This window comes from Balaenoptera acutorostrata, chromosome 3 (genome assembly GCF_949987535.1).
Source record: "Balaenoptera acutorostrata chromosome 3, mBalAcu1.1, whole genome shotgun sequence".
NCBI lineage: Eukaryota > Metazoa > Chordata > Mammalia > Artiodactyla > Balaenopteridae > Balaenoptera > Balaenoptera acutorostrata.
In genome coordinates, this window is record NC_080066.1 from 101,677,788 (window position 1) to 101,703,805 (window position 26,018).

Sequence of the window (26,018 nt, forward strand, 5' to 3'; positions counted from 1 at the left end):
TGTTCCGCTTCTCGAAGAATGTACAAGCTAGGGCGCGCGTTCCTTGTGGTCTGTAAGCGTTGAGGATACTCTGCTCCGCGGGTTTTGCGTCTCGGAGTTAGGCAGCCGCAGTCGCTTCTTAGGGGGAAGTGTATTGGGTTCACCGCTGCTCGGAGCGGTCCATTTTTTTCCACTGGAGCGGAAGGAGAGTGCTGCCATGACGGCCCCTGCTCAGCCCAAGAAAATCGTGGCCCCTACGGTGTCCCAGATCAACGCGGAGTTCGTGACTCAGGTGCGCTTGGGCGAGTCTGGTGTGTGTGAAGGGGTGAGGACGCTGAAGCCCCGAGGCCAGAAGGTGGGATTTTTCTTGGGAACGGGAGCACCGAGGAGGCATTCGTTTGTCAGTTCATACACTCAAGTCTTTTTACTAAAGAGTACGTGCTGTGGGCCAGCAACTGTGCTAGCTGTTGGGGAGACCGTGATGAAAGAGGCTCTGCCCTGAGGAGTTCATGTTCCAGGGGAGACAGACACATGAAAAGAAAGCTATTATGCGAGCTTTGCTATGTTAAGAGTTCGTCGCAGGAGCGATGGATTCACAGAAGGAACACCCCAGTCACCTGAGAGGGGCAAGAAGGTTTCATAGCAGAGGTGATACTGAACTGAGGGTCAAAGGAGGAATAGGCTTATTCTTAGCCTTAGAGCAACCTAGATCTTTGAAAGGAATGGTGAGAATCTGACAAGACACCTGCTCCAAATACATGCATCTACGAAGAGAGCAATCCCGTGGTCGGAGAGCGTTCATTTAAAACCTGTTTATTGTGTTGCATGGTGAACCGCGGTTGGCTTTGAATAGGGAAACATAGCCCTGTAGCGCTCAGCAACTTTCCTAATCCTTATTTGTTGCTTTGGGTGTTGGATAAGAGTGCAAGTAGCTCTATGCAGAACTTATTACTCACTTGCTTCTTTCTTCTCTGTGCCCTGTTTCAGCAGATTTGCCAAGGCAGAAGCATAAGAGTCATTTTGAATCCTTCCTTAAAGAGTTCTAATTGCCCTTAGGATAATGACTGGAATCATTCACCTTGTTTTGTGATCTGGCCCATGCTTATATCCAGTTTCCTCTCTTTTTTTCTCCTTTTCTTAGCCATACTGAACTGCATTTATTTGTGCCATGCAATCTTTCACCTCCTGGCACCTCCTTTCAACATTGTTCCCTCTACTTCATTTTTTTCCCTACCTTTTCTTATATGGTTAATTCATTGTCATCCATCTACATTAATTTGGAGAGGTTTTTCTGGACAAGTTAGACTAGAACTCCCTTTTCCCATATGCTTGAATTTTTGTGGTAAAAGTTATTAGTTTCCTCCCCTCAGGGAGCTTACATTTTAGAGGGATGAGTGAGACAAATGAACAGTGTAGTTTCAGACAGTGATTATTGCTATCAGGAAAATGAAACGGCATTGTGGCAGACTGGGTGGGGTTTATGAAGAGCAGTCAGGAGGGTTCCGACTAGGACCCGAATGAGCTAAGACCTGAATGCAAAAGCTAAGACCTGAATGCAAAAAAGGAGCCAGTCTGGGGAAGAGCAGGGAAACAGTCCAGGGAGTAGCAAGTGGAAATGCCTTATGGTGTGTATGTAAAGAAGCCAGGAGAGCGAACTTAAGAAGTAAGAGGGAGGATGGTATGAGATGAGGACAGAGAGTATGTAGGGATCCTACCATTTCCCTGCCCCTCCTCCTCCATTATTTCTGAGTACCTGGCACACCTGACCAGAGAAGGGGTTTTTAAATTATTATTGAATGAGTGAGATGTAGAGGTTAAAATTTAGTTTTAAGAAGATCAGATATCTGAACTCTGTGATCTCACTTTTTTAAATGATGGTTAGCATTTTTTAGCAATAACGTATTTTTAAATTAAGGTATGTACATTGTTTTTTTTTAAGACATAATGCTATTGCCACTTAATAGACTACAGTATAGTATAAATTATAACTTTTATATGTACTGGGAAACCAAAAAATTCATGTGACTTGCTTTATTGAGGTAGTGGCTTTATTGTGGTGGTCTGGAACCAAACCTGCAATATCTCTGAGGTATCCCTGTGTATGTATTTAAATTCACATTTTTCAGGTAAAACCTGCTTTGCTGAAATCTAACATACTGACTCTTTTATTCTTGGTAATAACCCACTGATAAACTACAATTTTTTTTAGGTTTTGTTTAGGTGTGCCTGAGTGTGTACTGATCACTTAAAGATTATTGTTTTGCAAATCAACATTCCTGAGGATTTTGAATCTGTTTTTTCGTACTGGCTCACCTGTTAACTAATTGTAGTCTTGGGCAGCTCATTTAATCTTTCTAGACCTGGGTTTCGTTAGCTCTATGCTGAAGATGTTTGACTGTGGTTATTAACTTCACCCTATTGTTTCCATAGGAGTAGTTTAAAAAGTATGTTTTGTTTTTTTTAAAATCATAGTGGCAGGTTGCCATGCAGGGCATAACTGGCATTCAGTGGTTTGGTCCAAAGATGCTAACTGGTCTGCAAGCCCATATGGTCCCCTTAATAGGTAAATTACTCTATTGCCTCGCCCTGCGCCAGTAGCGCCCTGTTAAGAAACAGCTTGTCTCTGAATGATCTCAGTCTGTTAGTGGTATGACTCTACAGTGGTATGAATCTATGACTTACTGTTTATACTGTTTACTTTTGCAGTTAGCATGTAAATACTGGGCTCCCCACATCAAGAAAAAATCACCTTTTGATATAAAGGTAAGTATTTTTGGTTTGCCACATCCCTTTTGAATAGGTATGCTCTTTGTATCTTTTTCAAGAGCTGATTCGACAGAAGCTCTTCATAATTTTTTTAAAAGTCAAAATGAATGGTTTTCTAAACTAATAATTACTCATAATAGAAAATTTGGAAAATACAGAAGCTACACATAAGAAAATAAGAATAACTACCCAGAGGTAACCTCTACTATCATTTGCTTTATTTCCTTTAAGCTTTTTAAAAAATGTGTGTGGATTTTGCTGTTTATAGATTCTTAGATTGTTCTGATTTATCATTATTAGGTGATCATGTAATTAATATCTTTGTAAATGCACATCAGTTTTCCTACAGTTTTTTTGACAGTTCATCTAGGATAAAATCTATTGTTTTCTCTTTTATTTTTAGGTTGATGAACTGAAATAAAGATCTGTAATAATGGTGGAAGAAGTGGGAGTTGTTTAGAGAATTAGATGACTGAGGGCCAATCATATTCAATTAGGGAAGGGACTTAGGATTCAGGTGACACAATTTAGAATAAATGAAAGGCAGAATTCCTAACGGAGGATTAATTCTCATTGACATAGGTTCTTTTTTTTTTTTTATAATTATCCCTAACTTTATTTATTTATTTATTTATTTTTTAAGATTTATTGATTGTTGATTGATTGATTGATTGCTATGTTGGGTCTTCGTTTCTGTGCTAGGGCTTTCTGTAGTTGCGGCAAGCGGGGGCCACTCTTCATCGCGGTGCGCGGGCCTCTCACTACTCTGGCCTCTCTTGTTGCGGAGCACAGGCTCCAGACGCGCAGGCTCAGTAGTTGTGGCTCACGGGCCTAGTTGCTGCACGGCATGTGGGATCCTCCCAGACCAGGGCACGAACCCGTGTCCCCTGCATTAGCAGGCAGACTCTCAACCACTGCGCCACCAGGGAAGCCGGACATAGGTTCTTAAAGAGAGGTCTTATAGAGCTAACATATGCATGCCATTTAACAGGTAGTGAAGACTCACTTTAAGTTTGCCATTGTAAATTGAATTGTGATACTCTAGGCACTCTTATTAAAACTGAACTTAATCCCAAATTTCTCACATTATTTGAGCTTAAATGTTTTATTTATAAATATATTTTTGTTTTGCCAGCAATCCCATTTTATTCATCAGGAGGATATTCATAAACTTGACATACATTAATTACTTTTAATTATCAGCCAGGTTGCTTTATCTTACTATATGCTGTTTGTGTATGTTTGTGCTTGTATATATTGGGTCTGGGGGTTCCTAGGGTCATTTTTCATTAATAACAAAAATATCTTTATGACACTACTAGATTGAGTTGAACTTAATTAGATCAAGGATTTTAGAGATTAAATTTATATTCAGATCATTTTAGTTAACACTAGATGAAGCTATGTATGCCTGTTTAGAAGAATTTTATTATAAGTTGGTATTTAAAGAAGATTATACCCTTCATTTTATTATTTAATTTGGATTTTGATAAACAGAAAAACAATGACAGAAAATTTCATACAAATTCAAGACTTGCTTGCCTCATTGTCTTCCTCCCTTTACCACCCACAAACATTTATTTGAGAAATATACTTTGAACAGTTAAAAGACATAGTTGCCATAAAATAATATATTATACCATGTTAAAGTACTTCATAATTTTAGAGTAAGTTTTTTTTTTTAACTACTCTTGTCACTAGCACTACTATTACTTCTGCTACTGATAACTGTTATTAAAGGCTTACCATGTGCCAGGACCTGTACTGAATTCTTTACATGTGTTGTCTTATAGCAACCCCACGGGGTACTTCTTATTATTAGATCCTTTTTGTATACTGGGAAACTGAGACTTAGAGCAGTCATGCATTTGCAAAGGTTGTAGTCTTCAGCAGTAAAGGTGGATGGTTTGAACCAGGCTTCCAACCCCAGAACCTGAATTCTTACGTATTATACCATCCTACCCACCCTAACCCAAGTAAATGGAAATTCTGAGGTTTTATCATATGTGCTTGGAAAACAGGATGTAATGATTAGCATTTGCTTCTGTTATGTCTTTGCACTTCCAATTTACTTTCTGGTTTTTGAAAGCACTTAACTTAGGTGGAGCCTGATAACATTTATGTACTTTGTTAAGTTTTAAAAAATATCCTGATCTTGTGAATTTTTATTTTCCCTAGAAATGAAATAAATACATCATTTTAATAATTATTTCTAGAATTATTTTTATTTAGATATATTTTATTTATTTTTTTCTACTACTTTGCTTTCTGTTATTTTACATTTTGAGGGATATAATGGGATTATAAAAAATCTCTTAAGTGTTATTTCAATAGCAGTGATATTTGATAGCTTTCCTAAACCACCTTGTTTTGTGTAATCTCAGTAATTGAAAACTCTCAATTTAGAGTTTGAAAAAAAGTTATTTGAGATATTAAACATTTTTATATTTTTAACAGGTGATTGAAGATATATATGAGAAAGAAATTGTCAAATCAAGGTAGGAATGAGTTGAATTTTCATGCATAGGAAGTAGATGGAACTAACTTGGATCTCATCTGAACTTCTAAACTAAATGTAATCATAAACTTGGAACTTTCCTTCCTTTTTTTGATTTGGTCATCAAGGAGATGGTGACTAGAAAAACTATATCTAGCTGCTGAAGAGGCATAAGATATTTTTTTGCCTTTTAATTTTTGGCTCAGATTAGAGGGATTAAGTTCTTTAGGGTTTATTTTGTTTTTGAAGGAATGTGAGGAAGAGTAAATATGGAGATTTTAAAATTTCAGTTCAATTAATACTAATTTTCTTATTTTCTGATAAATCTTTTTGGAAGATTATTTAAAAATTGGAAAAGTAAAATATACATGATAATAATTAAATACAAAATAATAAAATATGTATTTTGTACATAATGTACAAACTATATATATAATAAAAAATAAAAATTATTTTGAACAATACACAGAAAGGCTAAGTTTCAGTACATCTTCTTCCCTGTCCCGTAACTCTCAGTTTCTTTATTTATGTATACATCTGTTCCAGTTCCCTACCCCTTTGATTTTTTTTTTTAAACAGCAAAGAGTTTATACTCTACATACCATTCTGCATCATGACTTTTTTTTTTAAACAATGTGTCTTGGGCATATTTCCATAGCTGCACCTGTAGACATATATGCCCAATGAGCATTTTAAAAGGTAACTAACCGTTTTAATATGAAATAGAAACATTTGTGTTATGAATGTCATAGACCTTATAAAATCTCAGATTTTATTTTTTTCATGTGTTTGAGTCTTAGGAGGTAAATTTTACTAAATATGGTAAAGGCAGTGTCAAAATAAGAGGCCAGTCGTTTTTTAAAAATTTTTATTTATTTATTTATTTATGTTTGGCTGTGTTGGGTCTTCGTTGCTGCGTGCGGGCTTTCTCCAGTTGCGGCAAGTGGGGGCTACTCTCCGTTGCAGTGCTCAGGCTTCTCATTGCGGTGGCTTCTCTTGTTGTGGAGCACTGGCTCTAGGCGCGCAGACTTCAGAAGTTGTGGTGCGTGGGCTCAGTAGTTGTGGCTCGCAGGCTCTAGGGCACAGGCTCAGTAGTTGTGGCGCACAGGCTTAGTTGCTCCGCGGCATGTGGGATCTTCCTGGATCAGGGCTCGAACCTGTGTTCCCTGCATTGGCAGGCAGATTCTTAACCACCGGACCACCAGGGAAGTCCCTGTGCAAACTATTTTAAGAAACAAGTTTTCGGGCAAAATGAAGACAAGAAGAATCTAAGAATGCAAACAACATAAGTAAAAGCACTTAAAAATAAAAGACTATTTTACTGACATTGATGATTAATGTCAGCATGTGGGATCTTCCCAGACCAGGGCTCGAACCCATGCCCCTGCATTGGCAGGCAGATTCTTAACCACTGCGCCACCAGGCAAGTCCTCTAGTTGTTTTGTTTCAGCAATCGATTCTTGACCCTGTAGAAGTAGGTAGGGCCAAAGACCATGTTAAGGTTTGTTTGTTTGTTTGTTTGTTTGTTTTAAATTTGAAGAGAAATAGGAAACCAGTGAAGCATGATGGTGGTATTTTAAAATTTTGGAGGGAGCAAGAGGCAGGAAATTAGGTGAACATTGTTGTAGTCAGATTGAAGATAATGATGGCACGGACTAGCATGGAAAGTTGAGATAGAGAGGAGTTACCAATCTGAGAGAGATAGAAGTGGTTGGTGGTTGGATGTGGTGAACGCAGGAAGGGAGGAATCAAGGATGACTCCAAAATTTTTGGCAAAGGTTGTCAGGTGATTAGGTGCCATTACTGACTTTTGCTGTTGTTGTTGGTGGTGGGATTGGGTGTAGATCAGTAGTCACCTTTGGAAATGTTGAATTCTAGCCACTAAAGAGCTATAGAGAGAGATGTAGAATAAGCAGTTGGGTATTTAAGTGTAGAGTTCTGAAGAGAGGACTGGGTTGAGCCTACTTTGTATCAACCACCATTTCAATGCTAAGCGTGCATCAGTGAACATGGCAGATGAAGCCTCTACTCGTGAAGCTGTGTTCTAATTCTTATCTAGACAGACAAAATATATACATATATATACAGTATCAACAGGTAGTAAGTGCTATGAATTAAAGTGGGATTAGGGTATAGCGACAGGACTGCTATTTTAGATTGATGATCAGGCAAAGATCCTCCCTTAGAGTGAAGTAAGTCAGAAAGAGAAAAACAAATATCGTACATTAACACACATATGTGGAATCTAGAAGAATGGTGCAGATGAACGTATTTGCAAAGCAGAAATAGAGACACACATGTAGAGAACAAACGTACAGACACCAAGGGGAGAAAGCGGGGGTGGGATGAATTGGGAGATTGGGATTGACATATATACACTACTGTGTATAAAATAGGTAACTAATGAGAACAGAATGTGTAGTACAAGGAGCTCTACTCAGTGCTCTGTGGTGACCTAAATGGGAAGGAAATCCAAAAAGAAGGGGATATATGTATATGTATAGCTGATTCACTTTGCTGTACAGCAGAAACTAACACAACATTGTAAAGCAACTGTACTCCAATCAAAGAAGAAAAAGATATCACATTTGAGCAGATATGTAACATATGACTTGTTGGTGTGAGTGTGGGTATGGAGGAAATTGCCTGAGGAAAGTTAACTGAAGATGAGTGGGTAGATAAATTCTAGAACCCTTTTTTATTATATATTAAGGGTATACCAATCTGGAATTTACCTTGAACCTTCAGAACTAGTTCTCTGCCTCTTTGTACAACAGGATTTCACTCCAATGGATTGCTTAGGGTTTTTGGGGTTTTTTATTTAAACCTTTGCTACTGATATTGCTTCCTTGAATATAATTTTTATATAATTAACAACTAAAAGCTGCTGATGATTTTTAAGTTATGTAGACTTGGCTAAGTCATTTTTAATTGCTGAAAGTAGTAACAGTCGTTGGCGGGGCTCCCTGAGTCTTATCATGGCACTCTTAACAGCCATATTCTCATCTTGTACACATTTAAACACTTGAATAAAAGTGAACTGATTGCATTTTGCCCCCAAATCTCTAAGTTCAAAAAAGTTAAATAATGCACCTGTGTAGCACAAAAACTGTAGTGTATATTTAAAAATTTAAATGACCATTTTTTTTTAGACTAGTGCCTTGTGGAAGCTGTTTTGCAGAGTTATATGCTCGTAGCTTCTTCATTATTGGGGAATGGCTTAATGTAAGATTTATTAACTTGTTTGTAGGCTATCAAGATGGGCAGTTTATAGCCATAAGGCACTCTTAATATGATACATTAAGGTTCTTATAATATACATTTTTTTGTACATCATCCCTATTTCCCTAGGAGGCATCTGGGAGTTAAATCAATCAGTTCTTATATTCTTATGGTATAAATGATCACTTCTAGAATCTCAAAATTAGATAGATCTTAAAATACCATATTGTTCAATCCCCATTGTAGTGTGTGGTATATTACACAAAAGATTCATATTTGCTATCCTTACCATTATCAGATTTGGTGAATTTGTCTTAATGTATTTTTATCTGTTTGATTTTAAAATATTAAAAGTAACAGTAATTTTCATTTCTGACGTGCTTACTGTGTGCCAGATTCTGATCTCAGCACATTGTATATAGCAGCGTATTTATCCTCACAACAATTCTGTGATAGTTACTGTTATCCTCATTTTATGGATGATGAAACTGAGGTATAGAGAGATTAAGTAACTAGCCCAAGGTATTTTACCATAGATACAGACAGCGCCAGGTTGTTAAATCCTTGTTCTCTGGCTCTTATCCAATACTCGGTTCTTAAATAGGACAGGGTCCATTTGCCCTTTAGGACTCTCTTAACCCCCACACTTTGGTATGATTATTCATCCTGTTAATCCATCCAAGTGATTTTTATACTGAAAGAAAAAAAAGGGATGACTTTTAGAGCAATTTACTTTTGCCAGTGTTTATATTTCTTTTTATTAAAAATGTTTAAACCTCTTTAGTATGAAATTAACAGAAAGCACATAAAACGTACAGAAACATTTAGCCTTCTGAATTTTTACCACCACTGAGGTAAAAATAAACCAACCTTTTGGCATCCCACAAACCCTTATGTGCCCTTTGCTTTACCATTTAAATATGTAAGTATGCAAACGTGAACACTGTAGTTTAGTTTTGCTTGGTTTTAAACTTTAAATAAATGGAATCACATGGTATGTACTCTTTTATGGCTGGCTTCCTTTGTTCACAATTATTATTTGATTTTTTAATCATCTATTTAACAATAAATCTGGAGTAGGTAGTTCAGAAGTTCATAATGTGAGGGTCTTTGTCAGCCTTTTAACAAACTTTCTGGCTTTCCCTATGTGGTTGCAAAGGGGCTGCCACAGCTCCAGACCTCATGTTTTCACACAACCATATCCCAAGAGAGATAGCAGAGGGCAATTATAGCAGCAAAAAAACCCCCCTTTGCCTACCCCTCCCCACTCTTTTTTTTTTTTTCTTCAATCAAATTTAATCATCCAGTTAACAATACAGTTAATAGACCCAATGTATTGTACATAAATTATCCAGCTTTGGGAGGAGTTAATGAAATGCATGTTAAACCCTTGACCAGAGTCAGGCTTTGCAAAGCATGCTCTCAGTAAATATTGGTAACTTAATAAAATAACTGTCCCCAAATCCTTTATTTATATTTCTCATTATTTCTTATAACTTTTCATCCTTATCTTTAAAGATTTTCTGGCATAATATCTAGTCTCTAGACCCATTTTTATATCTTATATGTATACCTTTAGTTAAGTTCTTTATCTGTTTCAGGAAGTTTACTGGCAGAAGTGTAAAACCCCCAATTTAATGAATACCACCAAGATCGCTATAAGAGAAGTTGAGTGTTTTTGCATTATCTTGACCCATCAAAACTGATTTTTCACTAGTCCAGTCATCCATAGGAAAAAAAAATTGACCACTTCACCTCTTTTGTACATGAGGAAACTGGGTCCCAGGGTGTTTAAAGATGTTGCCAAGGTAACACTAAATCATGACTAGAATACTGATCTATCTCGTGAGCCAAGATTTTCTTTCTTTCATCAGTGAGGTCCTATATGTGGCTGAAGAAATTAAGGGTGCAGGTATTTGCATAGCAGGCCCTGAATTCTGTTGTCCAACACACATATAAAGTGAAATGCCTGCAGCTGGAGATCTAGAGTGTACCACACAAGCTCTTGTATCCTCTCAGTGGCTTGGCTGGCTGTAGAAGCCAGTGCCTTGGCAGTGTTCTGTCTTTGTGCTATTGCACAGTTAAATCCTTCATTTCATTCTCACTAAAGTTCTCTGACATTGCTTGCTCAGTGAAACTATTCAAGAGATTAGAAATCAGTGGAATAGGATTTTGACAGGATAATGGTCTCTTGGGGTATTATAAATATATAATGCATACTCATTTAATTTTCAAAGCTGGAGGCTAATATCCAGTGGCATGGTTCTGGTCTGGCTACTTTATTTTCAATATACAAAATGATAAAACTAAATTAGTGGACATTTGAACCTACCTTTGGAAGGATACCCTGTAACTACTGCATCATTTATCCATATAAAACAAAACACTCTGATTTTTAAAGTAAATAAAGAGATATCTGATATTCCCTCCACAATTTTCTAATATTTTAAACTAATTTCAAGGCTACAGAAGCCTGATTCCCATGTTTGTGATATAGATACATGTGTCCCTTGTGCTTATAGGAGGGCATGACTTCAGCAGAATGTTTTCATTTGATTATTAAATGGAAGAATGTTAGTCAGTGCTTAAGAAATTGAGACAGGCTAGCTTTTGGCAGTTGTGATCTAATATTATGAATATTGATGAGCACTTGTGTTTTGATTAAACTTACTTGGCTTATTAATCTATGTGTTGTATCCTCGTATGTCATGGTGCTGATTGTGTTTGTTATATGGGTAGGATATAAGTAACTGTTCTTAGACAGCTTTTAAAAATAAAATAAACTATCTGAAACAAAATACAAACAAAAAATAAAAAGAAAATTTGCTTTTTTCAATGCATAAATAAATATAATATAATTATTCTGATATGTGAGTCAATATTAAAACAAGATTCCAAAATACATCTGCGTTAGTAACTCAGAAATGTTTATTTTCTCTATTTAAATATTTTTACTATTTATTTTTTTATTTTTAGGTTTGCCATCAGAAAGATAATGCTCTTGGAATTTAGGTGAGTTTAAAGGCTTTACTTGATGAAGTTAAAGATGACAGTGTGACTTAACTTTTACCTAAGTTTTCTGTACATTTCTGTGAGTGGATAAGAAAATAATTATAAATTTTAAAAGATTTATATTTTTGTGATTGGCTTATTTTGGAATACGTGTATGATAGCCTTTGTTTTCAAAGATGATGTTCCATTATTAGTGTAACTTGTATTTTGAGTTGTTTTTCACTAATTAAGATAGTGTGTGCTGAGCAATTTCTGAACTCTTCTTGGTTCCTCTAGTGATAATGGGAGTAAATTGGAATGCATTCTGTAGCCATTTTTTCCTTCCAGGCTAACTTGTTATTACTAAGCCGGTGTTGTTCTGACCTAAGCCACTGATAAATATTTCAGACAGAAGAGAATATATAATTTTTAGGTTACAATTTAGATTATATTGCAACCAGGTGTGGCCAGTAGGCTGGAAGTAAAAGCTAAGGTTGCTGTTGATGATAGTAGTATCTGCCATTTACTGAACCTTGTGCTAGGCACATTGTTAAACATTTTACATACAGAGCACTCACAGAAACCCTGCGAAGTCAGTATTATACTCTCCACTTAGTGAAGGAAGAAACTGAGGTCAGAGCAGTTATTTGTTAAAGATAATGCATTTAAGTAATTGGCAGAGCTGGGATGCCAATGTCTGATGCCAAAGCTCATGGTTTTTCCACTTCTCCACACTTCTTGAGGTCTAGTCTGTATCAGAAGTCAGTCTCTATTAACAACTGTTTCTCCCTACGTACACTGTTATGATCCTCACAAAAATGTCATGATGTAGGTGTTCTTATTATTTTTACAGAGAGAAATTGAAGTTTATAGCTATGAATTAACTTGTAAGTAGACTCCTGCTATATCCTAAGAACTGTATCATCACTGAATACTTGATCTCATTTAATCCTCATAATAATCCCAGTAAGAGCTTCCTTATTTTATAGAGAGCACTGAGGCTAGAAGTTGGGTCCATCTGGCCCTTAGATTAATATGCCCTTTTCATCATATCATGCCATCTTTCAGAAGAAAAGTAAATAAAAATCAAGAGGATGCTGATATATGATTAGGATAAAACCAGAATTCTATGGTCCTGGCAATTATCAGATACTAAGAGAATTGCAGGAACTGAAGGAGAAAGCAGCAGAATATATTAAAGGCACCAGTGACAGTGAAAGATTTTTAATAACTGAAAAAGGGGGTTGTTACTTTCCAGGAACTTTTATGTATAATAATTTCTGGGTGAGGATGCCATTTTCTCTGTGCCAGCCTCCAGACATAATGAGTCTCAAGTTTGTAGCAGAGATAATTGATGGTCTCTTGCTAGAGTGGAAAGTGAGATGGCATGGAGGAGGTGCCTGGGCACAGGAGAGTGAACTGAATCTTTGATGAAATGCGGCAGAGGGACATGTTATTATATAGATTATATTTGCTGCGATTGCCAAAATAGAATCAAGGAATTTTTTTTTTTTTTAATTGCTGCATTTTGTTGTGGCGAGTGGGGGCCACTCTTCATCGCGGTGCGCGGGCCTCTCACTGTCGCAGCCTCTCCCGTTGAGGAGCACAGGCTCCAGACGCGCAGGCTCAGTAGTTGTGGCTCACAGGCCTAGCCGCTCCGCGGCATGTGGGATCTTCCCGGACCGGGGCACGAACCCATGTCCCCTGCATTGGCAGGCGGATTCCTAACCACTGCGCCACCAGGGAAGCCCTCAAGGAATTATTGAACAGTCCTTAAGTTTGGGTTAAAGAGATGTAGTTTGGAGTCAGGTGTGTATCATCTGTATATCATGGAGATAACTGCATCATCTTGGGCAAATCATTGACTCTAATATTCTCAGATTCATCATCTGAAAAATGTAAAGAATAGGTTGGGAGTTTGCTGTGTAGTCAGATAATACCCAAGACATTACTGTTAAAAACTGTGACAAGCCAATGATATCTGTGGGGCATCTGGCAGGAACAAATATAAAGATACTCTGAAAGGATATGTATTCCAACTATACTGCAAAAAAACTCCTATAGCTAAAACCCTGGTTAAGATGAGTTCAAGCTCCCAATTACAAAGCACATTAAAGCAAGATTTAGTTGAGACAATAAAGAATAGAATTAGATATCCCCCAGAAAATCCCAGGTAATTATATAATTAATACACACTGTCAAATCATGTTTAAAATTATAATGGGCATAAAAGAACACATAGAATATGTGAACAAGAAACAGGACACTAAAAATGGGCAGTTTGGGGGAAAATGAAAATAAAAATCATTGAAATTACAAAACTCAATGGGCAAATTAAATAGATTAGACACAGCTAAAGAGGGAATTAGTGAATAGGGATTTAGATCTGAGGAAATTAACAAATAATAGCAAAGAGAAATAGAGATGGAAAGTATACAAGGCAATTAAGAGATCTAGATGCTAGAATGAGAAGATCCATTAGGAGTTTCAGAAGAGATTTAGAGAGAATGAGGGAGTGTCATTTTAGAAGAAATGATGGTTAAGAATTTTCTACAGTTGAAACATATGAGTCTTTTAGATTCAGGAAGTATATATAGCAAATTGTGAACAAAGCAACAGTGACAGCGTAAAGATCTTAAAATCTGCTGGAGAAAAAAAGACAGATTACTCAAAGAGGAAGAAGAACAAATTGTAGACTTCTCAATTGTAATGACAGAGAAGATAGTAGTATGAGACTAGTACATAGAAAAAAAGTAGAACTATCAACCTAGAAAGAATTCTATCACCAGCTAAACTGCCATGAAATGAAGAGATTTCAGACAGATTCACACTAACAGACTTGGTAATGGAAGTTCTAAAGGGCATAATTCAGGAAAAAATTTAAGCTTATAAGAAAGGAATGATACGAAGTTTCATGCATTTTATTTACGAAGGAGTAGTCTCTAACTTGGAGCCTTTTGGCCATTGTTTAGGATAAAATACTATTTACCGGTTTCCTAGGCTCTTGCAAATTAAGCAAGAATGATTGCTAAAGATAGACCCATAGAAATACCAACGTGAGCAGACCTTTGAAGCATAAGAGAAAGTAGAAAAATTATATGCTATAGCAGAATCTAAAATGCATAACTCTGTGTGTGCATGTATGTGCACGTGCACTTGTAACCAATTGAAAAGTAATACGTGTGGAGTGATTTAAAATGGGAACAAAAAGTCCTTTTTTTTTTTAGGAGTATTAGTCATTTTATTTTTATTTATTTATGGCTGTGTTGGGTCTTCGTTTCTGTGCGAGGGCTTTCTCTAGTTGTGGCAAGCGGGGGCCACTCTTCACCTCGGTGCGCGGGCCTTTCACTATCGCGGCCTCTCTTGCTGCGGAGCACAGGCTCCAGACGCGCAGGCTCCAGATGCGCAGGCTCAGTAATTGTGGCTTACGGGCCCAGTTGCTCCGGGGCATGTGGAGTCCTTCTTTTTTGCATTAGTGCTTGAGAATATTTTACAACCCCGTACAGTAATTGATGTTTATAATTACTCTGAATAAGAAATGGCTAAGCTTTGTTTTAGAAATCAGAAATACTTACTTTGTTTAGGAATATTTTCACCAAAGTCTTAGAATAAGAATTTTGGCATCTTGAGGGGGAAATGCCAGTTACCTTGAAAACTGACTTATGTTGAATACCTTGTAAATTAAATAACAAATCCTCTTTTTGATTGTCTCTTAGTTTCCAGAAATCATTTGGTCCTGATGTGAGTTCATGTTAATTTCTCAGATACATTTATCTGTGAAGCTGCCCATCATATCATTTCATTTTAGAGCTGATATTTGTCAGATATTTTTACTCCATGAAATGCCTTAGATAAGGGAATATCCAGTGCTCTAATGGTGATAATTATATATGTCAATAACCTTTGAGGTCTTCCTACTTTGAAAGTTTAAGACTCATTCTCCAAAGCCACATTTGCTACATATGTTTGTAGTAGGTAGCACTGACCTACATTAGAGGTAAATTTGTGAAGGATTCTCAAACTATAAATATAGATTTTCAAAAAGTTATAAATAATTAGGCTTTTTCAGGGGAGTGATATATTACAAAGAAGTGGTGGTAACTAATGAAATATTCTATGCCTTTTCATTCTTCCACAGCCAGTATCTTGAAAATTACCTCTGGATGAATTATTCTCCAGAAGTGTCCAGCAAAGCCTATTTAATGTCAATCTGCTGTATGGTGAATGAGAAGTTCAGAGAAAATGTCCCTGCATGGGAGGTAACAGATTTAAATTACTTCATAGCTTTCTTACTGTGCTCACTTAAGCCATTACGAAGTAGCAAACTTTTTACCAATAATAAATAATGTTTTTAGAACAGAACTTTATCCAATAATAAATGTTGAGAAAAAGAATGGATGTATGAAAAATAATATTAGATTTCTTTCGGTTTTAATACTTTCTTTAATTTACTGTGAATTGAAAAATTATGAATGTGGAGTTATTTCTCTGCTTTGAACTTAAAACAGAGTGGCATGAGTTATAAAGACTTTTACATCAGATGAAGAAAAATTTATATTAAGTAGCACAAATAGATAATGCTCAAATGAGATAATATTTTTCAGTGCCTTGTTTCACAGTAGGGGGTATATATTTGTAGTTTTATGTGAATAAAGTAGTGTTTCCAAAGTCGAGACAGATATATTGTAATTTCAATTTTCTCTGTCTCTGATTTGGGATCTGTTTTCCCTTTTTGACATTTCTAATTGACTGACATTTTCTCTTTGTGCTACTGTAGTAGAGGCTTGATCAGCTAGTAGAGGTCCAGAATCTTGGCTTTCTTTGGCCACCGTGAAATGGTCAGCTCATCAAAAGAGTTTCTTCCCCTCCAGTCATACTTTTTTAAATGAAGGAAAGGCATGGATACTTGTCATCTCTTTTGAGGGGATGGTCTCCAAAATGAAAAGGTGTTAACATTCTTTAAGATAAAACCATGGACACTTCACTCAAATATTCATTAAGTGACTACCATCGTATGGCAGATTAGAACCCAGAGTAAACTAAGGGCCTTGTGTCTTATTGAGAGATCTTAGGGATTTCTTGAAGTTGCTTTGAACTACCAAAGGAAGGGAGAGGGAAGCCAGAGAATGACTTGATCAGTTTGCATGTTATAAAGACCACTTTGGTGATTAGAGCTTGAAACAGAGAAAAGATAGTATAGATAAAGAGAAGAGGTTACACACAGATTTGGAAAGTAGAATTGATTGGACTTGATAATTGAAGTAGCTTTAGCGGGGAGAGGTATTATTTCCAATAACCTTCCAGGCTTGGGCAACTGAATGTAAAAGATGAGAGTGCCATTTACCAAGATAGGTAGAAGAGGGTTGAGGAATACTTTGGAGGGTACAAAATTATTGAATTGAGTTTTGGACTTACTGAGTTTAAATTGCTTTTGGAATATCTAGGTGAAATTGTCTAGTAGACAAAGGAATCTAAGGGTCTAGAGAAACCTGGACTGAAAATGTATATTTAGAATTATTAGCATATGGTAGTTAAGTAATGGGAGGGAGAAAAGAAGAATGAGGCTAGAACCCTAGGAACACTGCTCTGTAAAGTGACAAAGGAGGAGGAGCCTTCAGCACATTGAAAAGGGGTTGAGTGTTGGTAGGAGTCCTTTGGACTTGACAGCTGTAACAACTTCAGGGAGTGCTGTGGGTGGAAACCTGTTGTAGAGAAGAAAGTGAAAACAACTAGTGTAGGCCACACATTTGGAGCACATGCCTGTGAAAGAAGGGAGAGGTAACAGAAAGAAACTAGGTGGGGAGGTAGATCACAGAGAGGCTTGAATATATTTACATTATTTACCTTTTTTTTTTTAACGTTATATATTAAGAGTAAAGAGACAATATAAAGGAAAGGCTGTCTTTGAGATTAGAGTGGGAAGACTTTAGTTTTTACTAAAGATGTTGTTTCTTTTGTTTAAATTAGAAGAGTTAAAGCACTTCAGATCTTTAATAAGAAAACAAAGCCTAAGCTAATTACCAGCCTAATCCTTGAAGAAAAGATAAAAGAATTGAAGCCATTATTTTATTAGCTGAACGTTTCTGCAACTCTCACGTAGTCCTGCCAGAAACCTAATTTGACTTGCTACCGTTAATGAGAAAGCAAATAATCTTTTTGTAATTATTAGGTATTGTTAATGGACTACTAAAAAGTCCACCAGTGTTTGCTTAAAGGAGAAAAAGAGGTGAGCAAGCCATTTCAAAATGAATTTTTATTTTTCTTTTCAGACTTTTAAGAAGAAGCCAGATGACTTCCCATTCTTTTTCAAGTGTATCTTGAAAGCAGCATTAGCTGAAACTGATGGTGAATTTTCACTCCATGAACAGACAGTCTTATTGCTTTTTCTTGATCATTGCTTCAATAGTTTGGTAATTTTACTTTATCTTTTGGGGAAACGTTCAAGTTTTCTTGTTCTTTTCAGTTGAATGTAGATGAGATTACCTCTGTAGCCAACTCTTCATAGTAGTGGGGAATGAGGGTAATACTAACAGCTTGATTTCAGCCCCTTCTCAGTAAAATCTTTTTATAAGATCTGTTTGCTTTTTAATAGATTTGGACTTGATCCCTCCTTTTTTCTATCTAGCCTCTAAGTAAAATGATAATAAGAACTGAAATTCTCCAAACGTAGAGCAGCAAAGAGTCTAATATGAACATGGAGTAATGAGATCTGTGTGTGTAAGCTATACACAAAAACATGGTTTCATTACTTCTCAGTCATACTTCATGCATAAGCTGGCAGGTCAGCAAGAGAGTTATGTTTTGAGCTGACTGTTTAGGGGTGGTTATGGATGATCTTTGAAAGTCTCTTGGGTTGTGTATGACACATTTTTCATTCTTCATAGGATTATCTTCTAAAAAATAAATATTTACAGTAATTACTATTTCATTTGTGCTTCTCTACTGTAGTTATCTGAAGGTATATACCTATTTATTTAAAGATAGGTGCTTCTGAATTGATAGTGCATTTAGACCCATACAGGAGAATGCGTGGGGTTTTTTCTTACCCTGAAAACATTGTTGGTAGATGGATGATTATTATCTGTTTCCATGTAGTACCTCACATGGATCTTGTAAAGACATAAGAAAAAGATTTATGATATGTCACTATTATCTCTTTAACATTTATTAAATTAAAAAAAGCAAATATAAATAGATGTGATTCCTTGTCAGCAATTGAACAAAAACAAGATTTAATTAGTATTAGTAGTTTGGTGCTAGGTTTAATTAACTTAAAAGCTAGCTTACTATTGAAATACTTTATTTTTTTCAGCTTACCATCAGTTCTCATTATTTGAGGTAGCTACGCTCTGTAAAGTAGCTGCAAACACTGAACTAGCTGTAACTGAACCATTGCTCTTGGGGAAAATACAGGGTTAAGTTCATGCAAGCCTCTGGTCACAACAAACCGATCAGCGTATAACTTTGTTTTATGTGTTTCTGTTTAAAGTCGCCTTACGTACTACATGTTGTTGCTTCATTAACATTGAACTCACGGTCAACAGTGCTGTAACTTAGAACAAACCTCATCTGACCCACATATTTCCTCGGTAAGGCACGTCACAGCCTTCTTCCGCCCAGGAACACCGGACGGCACTTCAGTCCTGTGCTTGGGGCCGTTTTAAATAGCAAAATCACCAACAAAAAACACAATAATGTGAAAAAGTAGCACTAAGTAGACCAAAAAAAGATGCCAGTGTATAATATGAGAGCTGAAGCAAGAAGGCAGAGCATCACCTTGTCCAGCCTCAGCTGGAAGTGTGCGTGTTGGGCAGCTCACATTTTCCTCTGCTCTGTGCTGGCAATGAATGACGGCAAAAGCATCGGGAGTATTGAATTGGGGATTACAAATACATTTTTGCAAGTGGATGAATTCACCGATGTGGAATCTACAAATAATGAGGCTTGACTGTATCTTTTTTAAAAAATATTGAACTTCTTAATAATATAATATCATTAATCTGAAAGTACTGATGGCATGTTTTCCCCCCAGGACTTAAAAAGGCAGTACGCGCCTTATGTAGAGACTTAGGTTAAAGTGCTGGTGTGTTTATAAACTTGGTTTCTTCATGCTTTAAACAGGAAGTAGACTTGATACGGAGTCAAGTACAGCAGCTTATCTCCCTCCCAATGTGGATGGGCTTACAGCCTGTAAGTATCTAATTTCAGAAACTTACATATATTTATAAGTGGAACATGTGGTTTTAGACTGTGTAGCTTTAATATGGATATAAAATGGTAGCTAAAAATCCCCTTTCCTGCTTACAAAATTTGTCTAATTTACTATGCATTAACTCATCATAGATGTAGTTTTTTCAGTTTTAAAGTTTTTATATGTAAGCTAGTATATGTTTCACCTGATTTCATTATTGTAAGGTGAAATAAGGTAATATCTATTGCGCTCAGAGAGGAGTTAATTTAGTAAAATAATATTACTCGTATATATGTCTTTGGATGAGACTAAATACAGACTTGAATTTTTTATTTTCCTTGATTGGAATGTACATACAGCTATAGGAGAAGATCAGAATTATGTTTAGTATTAGCAACTTCATTTTTTTCATCAAATTCTTGTTGGATAATATGTGCCAGTATCAAATTAACAGATCTTAGGGAATAAAGTTAAAACTATCAAATTTCAGTATAATACTGTATTCAGAATTCCATTTCCTGCTCGTGGGTGGTTTTGCAGACGCCCAGATATGCAAGCTCATTCATAGGTACCAGTTGATGAAGGTGAAAACAGGCACGTATAAATAATTAATACTAAGTTAAAAATAGATAAGTGCGGTAAGAAAGAATGTGGTGGTGTGGACATTTCCTTATTGTGATAGCTGTTTTATGTTCATTGTTTCAGACCCTTTTTTTGAACTTTAATGCTCCTAAAGGTTAATGCTCATATTTTTCAAATTGAAGTCCTTAATTTTAGAAATAAGAAAAAAATTTATTATTGAGCTTAAAATCTTGACTACAAAAGGCAGTTTCTTTTGTCTTATTTTTTTCTATGAACAAGTGTCAGAATTGAACAGTTCTTTAAAATATAGGTATTCGTTTCTTAGTTTTCAGGTTTTGCCATGTTGCTTTCTGGTTTTATCCCATTGCTCTATATTATATCCATACATTAGAAAACTACCTAATAGTTGATCTAATCTTTATCCTTGTAAGCTTTGGGGTTACTGATGATTTAATGTCACATCACTCTTTCAGGCACGATTGGAATTAGAATTAAAAAAGACACCTAAACTAAGAAAATTCTGGAACTTGATTAAAAAGAATGATGAAAAGATGGATCCAGAAGCAAGAGAACAGTATGTTGCCAAAGCTTTGTTCCACGTTGGTTTCTTATGCTGGGTTGTGAGTCTTAGATGTTGCTGACTTGATTTGTTGTTTCCTTTACATACTGCTGAACCAAATAAATGATTAAGAAGCACTTAGACTGTCACAGGAATATTTTTCTCAGAGGTCCAAGGGAGAAGCCAAAACATCACCACGTTTTTCTCCTTTCCCTTATCTCTGCTCCAGTCATAAGTGTATCACTGGGTCTTCCCCTTGCCTGTTGTCCATCATAGTCTCCGTCGTGGATGGTTCTCAATTTTCTCCACAATCTGCAAGCTGTCAGTCCAACTTACCTTTCTTTTTCTCACTCCTGCACTCTTAACAATGACTAATACACTCCATTTTATACAGTTCATTCGTTCCATAAATATTGAGTGTTTATTATTTTGCTGAGTACTATTATAGGTATAGGGGTTGTGGCAGAGAAGAAAATGGAAAGTAACCCCTGCTCTTGTGGAGCTTACATTCTAGTTGGGGAAGGCAGCAAATAACAGATGAATTATATGGTATATTATATGGTGGTCCATGCTAAGGAGAAAAATTAATCAAGTATCACAATTAAGGAAGCAGATGAGGGTTGCAGGGTATTTTAATAGTAATTATTACCAATTGGATAAAAGTCTGGCAGCAAGCATTTATTTCATCAAACAAAGTGCTGTTAGGAGGACACAGGGGAAGAATCTGTATACTCTAAGAGATTTGTTCCTCTCTATCTTTGAGGCTAGCTGGTCTAACTGTGCTCTTGCCTTATTTACTCTCTGACTCTTCTAGCAGTGATCCTTTTTCTTCATCTTTAAGTGCTCTTTTCCACTCACTATTTTTTCCCTCTGCTTATATGCTGAGGACTCGCTTCCCTTGGGCCTATGATAACTTCTTCTGACTCTGTTTTTTCCTCCACTTAGGAGAGTAGTCTGTATACACCTGTAGATAGTAATTGAAGTCATGAGTATGAGTGAGATTATGTAGTGAGTATGTAAACTGTGAAAAGAGGGTTGAGGACAAAAGGAAGTGAAGCTTGGAGTTATGCTGGTGATTACTGAAAATGAGAAGAACTGAAAAAAGCTGGATATCAGAGAAACAAGTTTGGGAGTAAGGAAGTGAGAGCTCTAAGGACAGGATATTAGGGTCAGAATAGGAATATCCTTTCTTTAACTTCGAACTCCAGTCTCATCTCTTCCATGGTATCTTTCTAACCAGTAGCCTCTTGATTGGGCTAATTACATGATATCTTTGCATTATTTGACTACTTCTAAAAAATTTAAACTCTCTCTTCCCGTTACCTCAATATGATTTAATTCCAAACCGATAGACTATTCATTGTTTTGTAAGCATTCCTTCCCTAACTACCCTTTCCACTCTACTCCACTTAATTGAAGGGTAACCTTCTAAATGCTCTTCCACACCAACTACTTTAGGCCACAGTGCTTTCTTCTTCTGAACTCCTAAAACAGACTGTGTTTCTTATTGAAACATCAGCTCTTTTCATAATGATTAGACTATGTATAGTTGTTTAGAGTATAGGTTCTACAATCAGACTTAACTGGGTTTCACACTCACCTGCCGTGTAACTTTGGGCAAGTTACTGCACCTCCTTGAGCCTCAGTGTGAAATCAGGACAGTAGTACCTGTTTCGTAGGACTGTCGTCAGTATGAGATTATTTTGTATGAGGTACTTAACACAGCTCACATCCTGGCACAGTAAGTGCTCAGTTAATGTCAGCCAGTTTTATTACTGCTGGCTTGTGCTATTAATTATATTTTATGACTTGTCATTTCAAGTATATTTTAGTCATTCTCCTTCTTTTTATTTCCACCAGGACTGGCATAATCATTTGTAGCCATCCAGTACCTGATGATTGTTTTTTGATTAGTTGGTACATAATGCATCTTAAATTAGTAATGAGTAAAAAGTTGTTTTTTAAACTAACATTTAATTTTTATAAATCGTAATACTCTATTATGTTTAATAGTTTAAACATATTAAAGTATGTAATTGCTTATCTCATTTTAACTACATACTTAAATGTTAGATTTTTAATGTTTCAAGAGCAGACTGTAAATGAAATTTTGAAAACTTTCTAGTCCTGACCTTTAAATCACAAGTGAAAACTTTTACAGTAGGAAGATAGAGATGCTTTCTTGGCTGGTTTATTAGGCCAGTAATGAGGCTCCTCTTTTCTTCATGTAGTGCTGTATTTACATTCAAAGAAGAAGCTGTGTGTTTAAATTATGGTCCTGATTTCAGAGAGAAATGGAACATTTTGAACAGTGTAAGGAAGGCTGTTCAGCATTTAAATTTTACTTTTGAAATAATTATTTCTCAAAAATAATTTGGTCACTGTTTGTTATCTCTCTGATTTTAGAGCCTATCAAGAAAGAAGATTTCTTTCACAACTCATCCAGAAGTTTATCTCTGTGCTGAAATCAGTCCCACTTTCTGGTAACTATATTCCTCTTCTCAGCTCATTTGTGAAGTTACCATTTAGATGCCCATACAGTATTTACTAATCTTTAGTGTAAAAACTGCTCTCAGAATGATTTTAAATTATATTGACAAGGGGTTATGTCCTTCCCTTTTCAAATAAGTTACCAGTCTGAGTATTGTGGCTGCCTTAGAAATTCACGTAATTTAGGGGCACCAGCATGGTTATTAAAATGTTCATTTATTTATTTTTGGAGCTTGCTTATAAGCCACAGGTCCTGAACAAGGTTCTGGGACATGGTGAACAAGACAGTCACAGGCCCTATCTACATGGCATTTACAATTTGCTGAGTAGTGTCTTCAAGCAATATCAAATATTGTTAGGAGGGGAAGAGGAGAATTATTTTGAGATACGAGCTACAAGATGAAATGGGAAGGATTTTCCTCCATCGTGGCCCCCATTTATTGATGAAACAAATATAAATATATGCTATGTAGAGTATAAATTTCAAAATATATCATGATTATACTGTATATAGATAGATGTGTGTGTGTGTGTGTGTGTGAGTGAGTGTGAGATAGACCTGTGTACCAGGAATAGCTTATTACGTTATTCTGGGTTGGCAAGATCTTTATAAGGATTTATGTATGCTATGTATGATATGTCATTGGTTGTTAATATTTTATTTTCTAACTGGAATATAATCTAAGAACAATGCTGTAGGTGTACCATATTTATATGCACCAGAGATTATAGCACATATATGAATCATATTGTAGCTTTGTTTAAACTGAAATACAACAATTATTTACTTATAAATGTTGCCCCCCCCCCCAAGTAATAGTTTACAACCAAAAATCACACCTGTAATTCAGTGACGAGTAGATACTAATGCTATAAATGCTAATTTATGGTACCTGATTTGGGGCATAATATCAAGATTACTACATCAGTATAAAGAGAAAATTGTCATATGCTTGTAATCTAAGTCACTTAATATTTGTGTATTTAAATCTTTCAGTTAAGAACCTTAAACCTGGAAAGAGGACTTAGATTTGGTTTCCTTGGCACAAATAGTAATAATGAGAACCAATAATGTCTGTAACAATTAGGGTCATAAAAATTGATGTCATCTTGGGAATTCCTTCGTGGTCCAGTGTGTAGGACTCAGTGCTTTCACTGCCGTGGGCCTGGGTTTGATCCCTGGTCGGGGAGCTAAGATCCCACAAGCCACGCAGCGTGGCCAAAAAAAAAAAAATTGATGTCACGTAGAAAGGTTTGAAAGTCAAGTAAATACAACAATATAGAGCCTGCAGTAATTTTAACATCCTATTAACTACTAACTGTGGCCATTGTCGTAATATATTGTCAGAAAACAAAATTTCTTAGATTGATCTTGAGCTTTAATCAAAATTTGTTAACTTTCTGGCAAAGGAACCAACAAGGTGATGAAAATAGTGTGCCAGTTCAGAGAGGGCATAAAAACAGATAGAATATATAGTTAGGAAACAGAAAACTAATTTATAAGAGAGTAAAAAAGATTGTGTGTAGTTTCATTTTACAGGGTCATTACAGACAACCTGTCCATATCAATTGTTATAAAGGAAATCTGTGTAGTATGGTCTGAGATGTCAGGACTGCTATCAGAAGAAAGGAAAAATACACAATACACATAAAAAGCAAACAATAAGGATATATTGGTGTCTGAAACTGAAATAACAGGGCTTCAGCTCTGAAGAATTATGCCTAGTAGGACCAATTAGTGTAAAAATATGCTGTTTTGGGCTTCCCTGGTGGCGCAGTGGTTGAGAATCTGCCTGCCAATGCAGGGGACACGGGTTCGAGCCCTGGTCTGGGAGGATCCCACATGCTGCGGAGCAGCTGGGCCCGTGAGCCACAATTGCTGAGCCTGCGCGTCTGGAGCCTGTGCTCCGCAACAAGAAAGGCCGCGATAGTGAGAGGCCTGCGCACCGCGATGAAGAGTGGCCCCCACTTGCCGCAGCTAGGGAAAGCCCTCGCACAGAGGCGGGGACCCAACACAGCCATAAATTAAAAAAAAAAAAAATACACCATGCTAGAGAAGAAGGGAAAGTAATAAAAAGCCATTTAAAAAAAAAAAAAATGCTGTTTTATCCACCAGAATGCAGAAATTGAGTACCAAGCATCACGTTCTAATATTAAACAGGCCATTGCCAGTAATTTTCTCAAGCAATAAATAAAAATACAAATACAGCTCTTGTTCACTTTTAAAATTTTGGACAAAATTATTTTCCTTTGACAGTAATAAGAACAAAAGATACAACAGAGGACTGATTTGAATGGATTTAATTTAAAAGTCGCTCCTTTAAATTCTTTAGTTTTAGTGGCTGTGTGACCTAGACTGTGTCTCAGAAAACCTGGATTCCAGTTCTCACCAGCCATTACTTTGTTCTGTACTTTTATCAAGTCATTTTCCTCTGGTCCTCAGTTTCTTACCTGGAAAATGAAGAGCTAGTACAGATGTTCTCCGAGGTCTTTTCCAGCTGTGAAATTCTATAGTTATGTTATTTTAGGGTTTGGATTATGGGCATGTGTTAGTCACAAGAGTATTCATATTTCTTTCTTCACATAAAGCCTTCTGTTTTCCTGTATGCTACAAGTAAAAAAGTGGATTTATTTAAGCATTTGTAGGATGCCTTCTACAGGTCTAGCACTGGTTTATTCGCTGCTGGGAGTCCTTAGCCTAGGGACCCTGAAATTATCTCCTTTTCAATTGAAACAGTCTT

At 36.3% G+C, this 26,018-nt stretch overlaps 1 protein-coding gene across 5 annotated transcripts in view; it reads left to right on the forward strand.

Annotated features, from left to right (window-relative positions):
• Window positions 1–26,018, forward strand: part of AQR (aquarius intron-binding spliceosomal factor) — a 111,712-nt gene continuing 85,694 nt past the window's right edge. For all 5 annotated transcript variants that reach the window (XR_009007499.1, XR_009007500.1, XM_007180442.2 and 2 more), the window contains exons 1-9: window positions 1–271; window positions 2,686–2,742; window positions 5,203–5,243; window positions 11,441–11,476; window positions 15,594–15,714; window positions 17,725–17,865; window positions 19,577–19,645; window positions 20,702–20,802; window positions 23,194–23,270. Coding sequence is in view for 3 of the 5 variants with exons in the window: in XM_007180442.2 (XP_007180504.1) it covers window positions 197–271; window positions 2,686–2,742; window positions 5,203–5,243; window positions 11,441–11,476; window positions 15,594–15,714; window positions 17,725–17,865; window positions 19,577–19,645; window positions 20,702–20,802; window positions 23,194–23,270 (718 nt within the window). In the remaining 2 variants the exon portion in view is untranslated. The remainder of the gene's footprint in view (window positions 272–2,685; window positions 2,743–5,202; window positions 5,244–11,440; window positions 11,477–15,593; window positions 15,715–17,724; window positions 17,866–19,576; window positions 19,646–20,701; window positions 20,803–23,193; window positions 23,271–26,018) is intronic.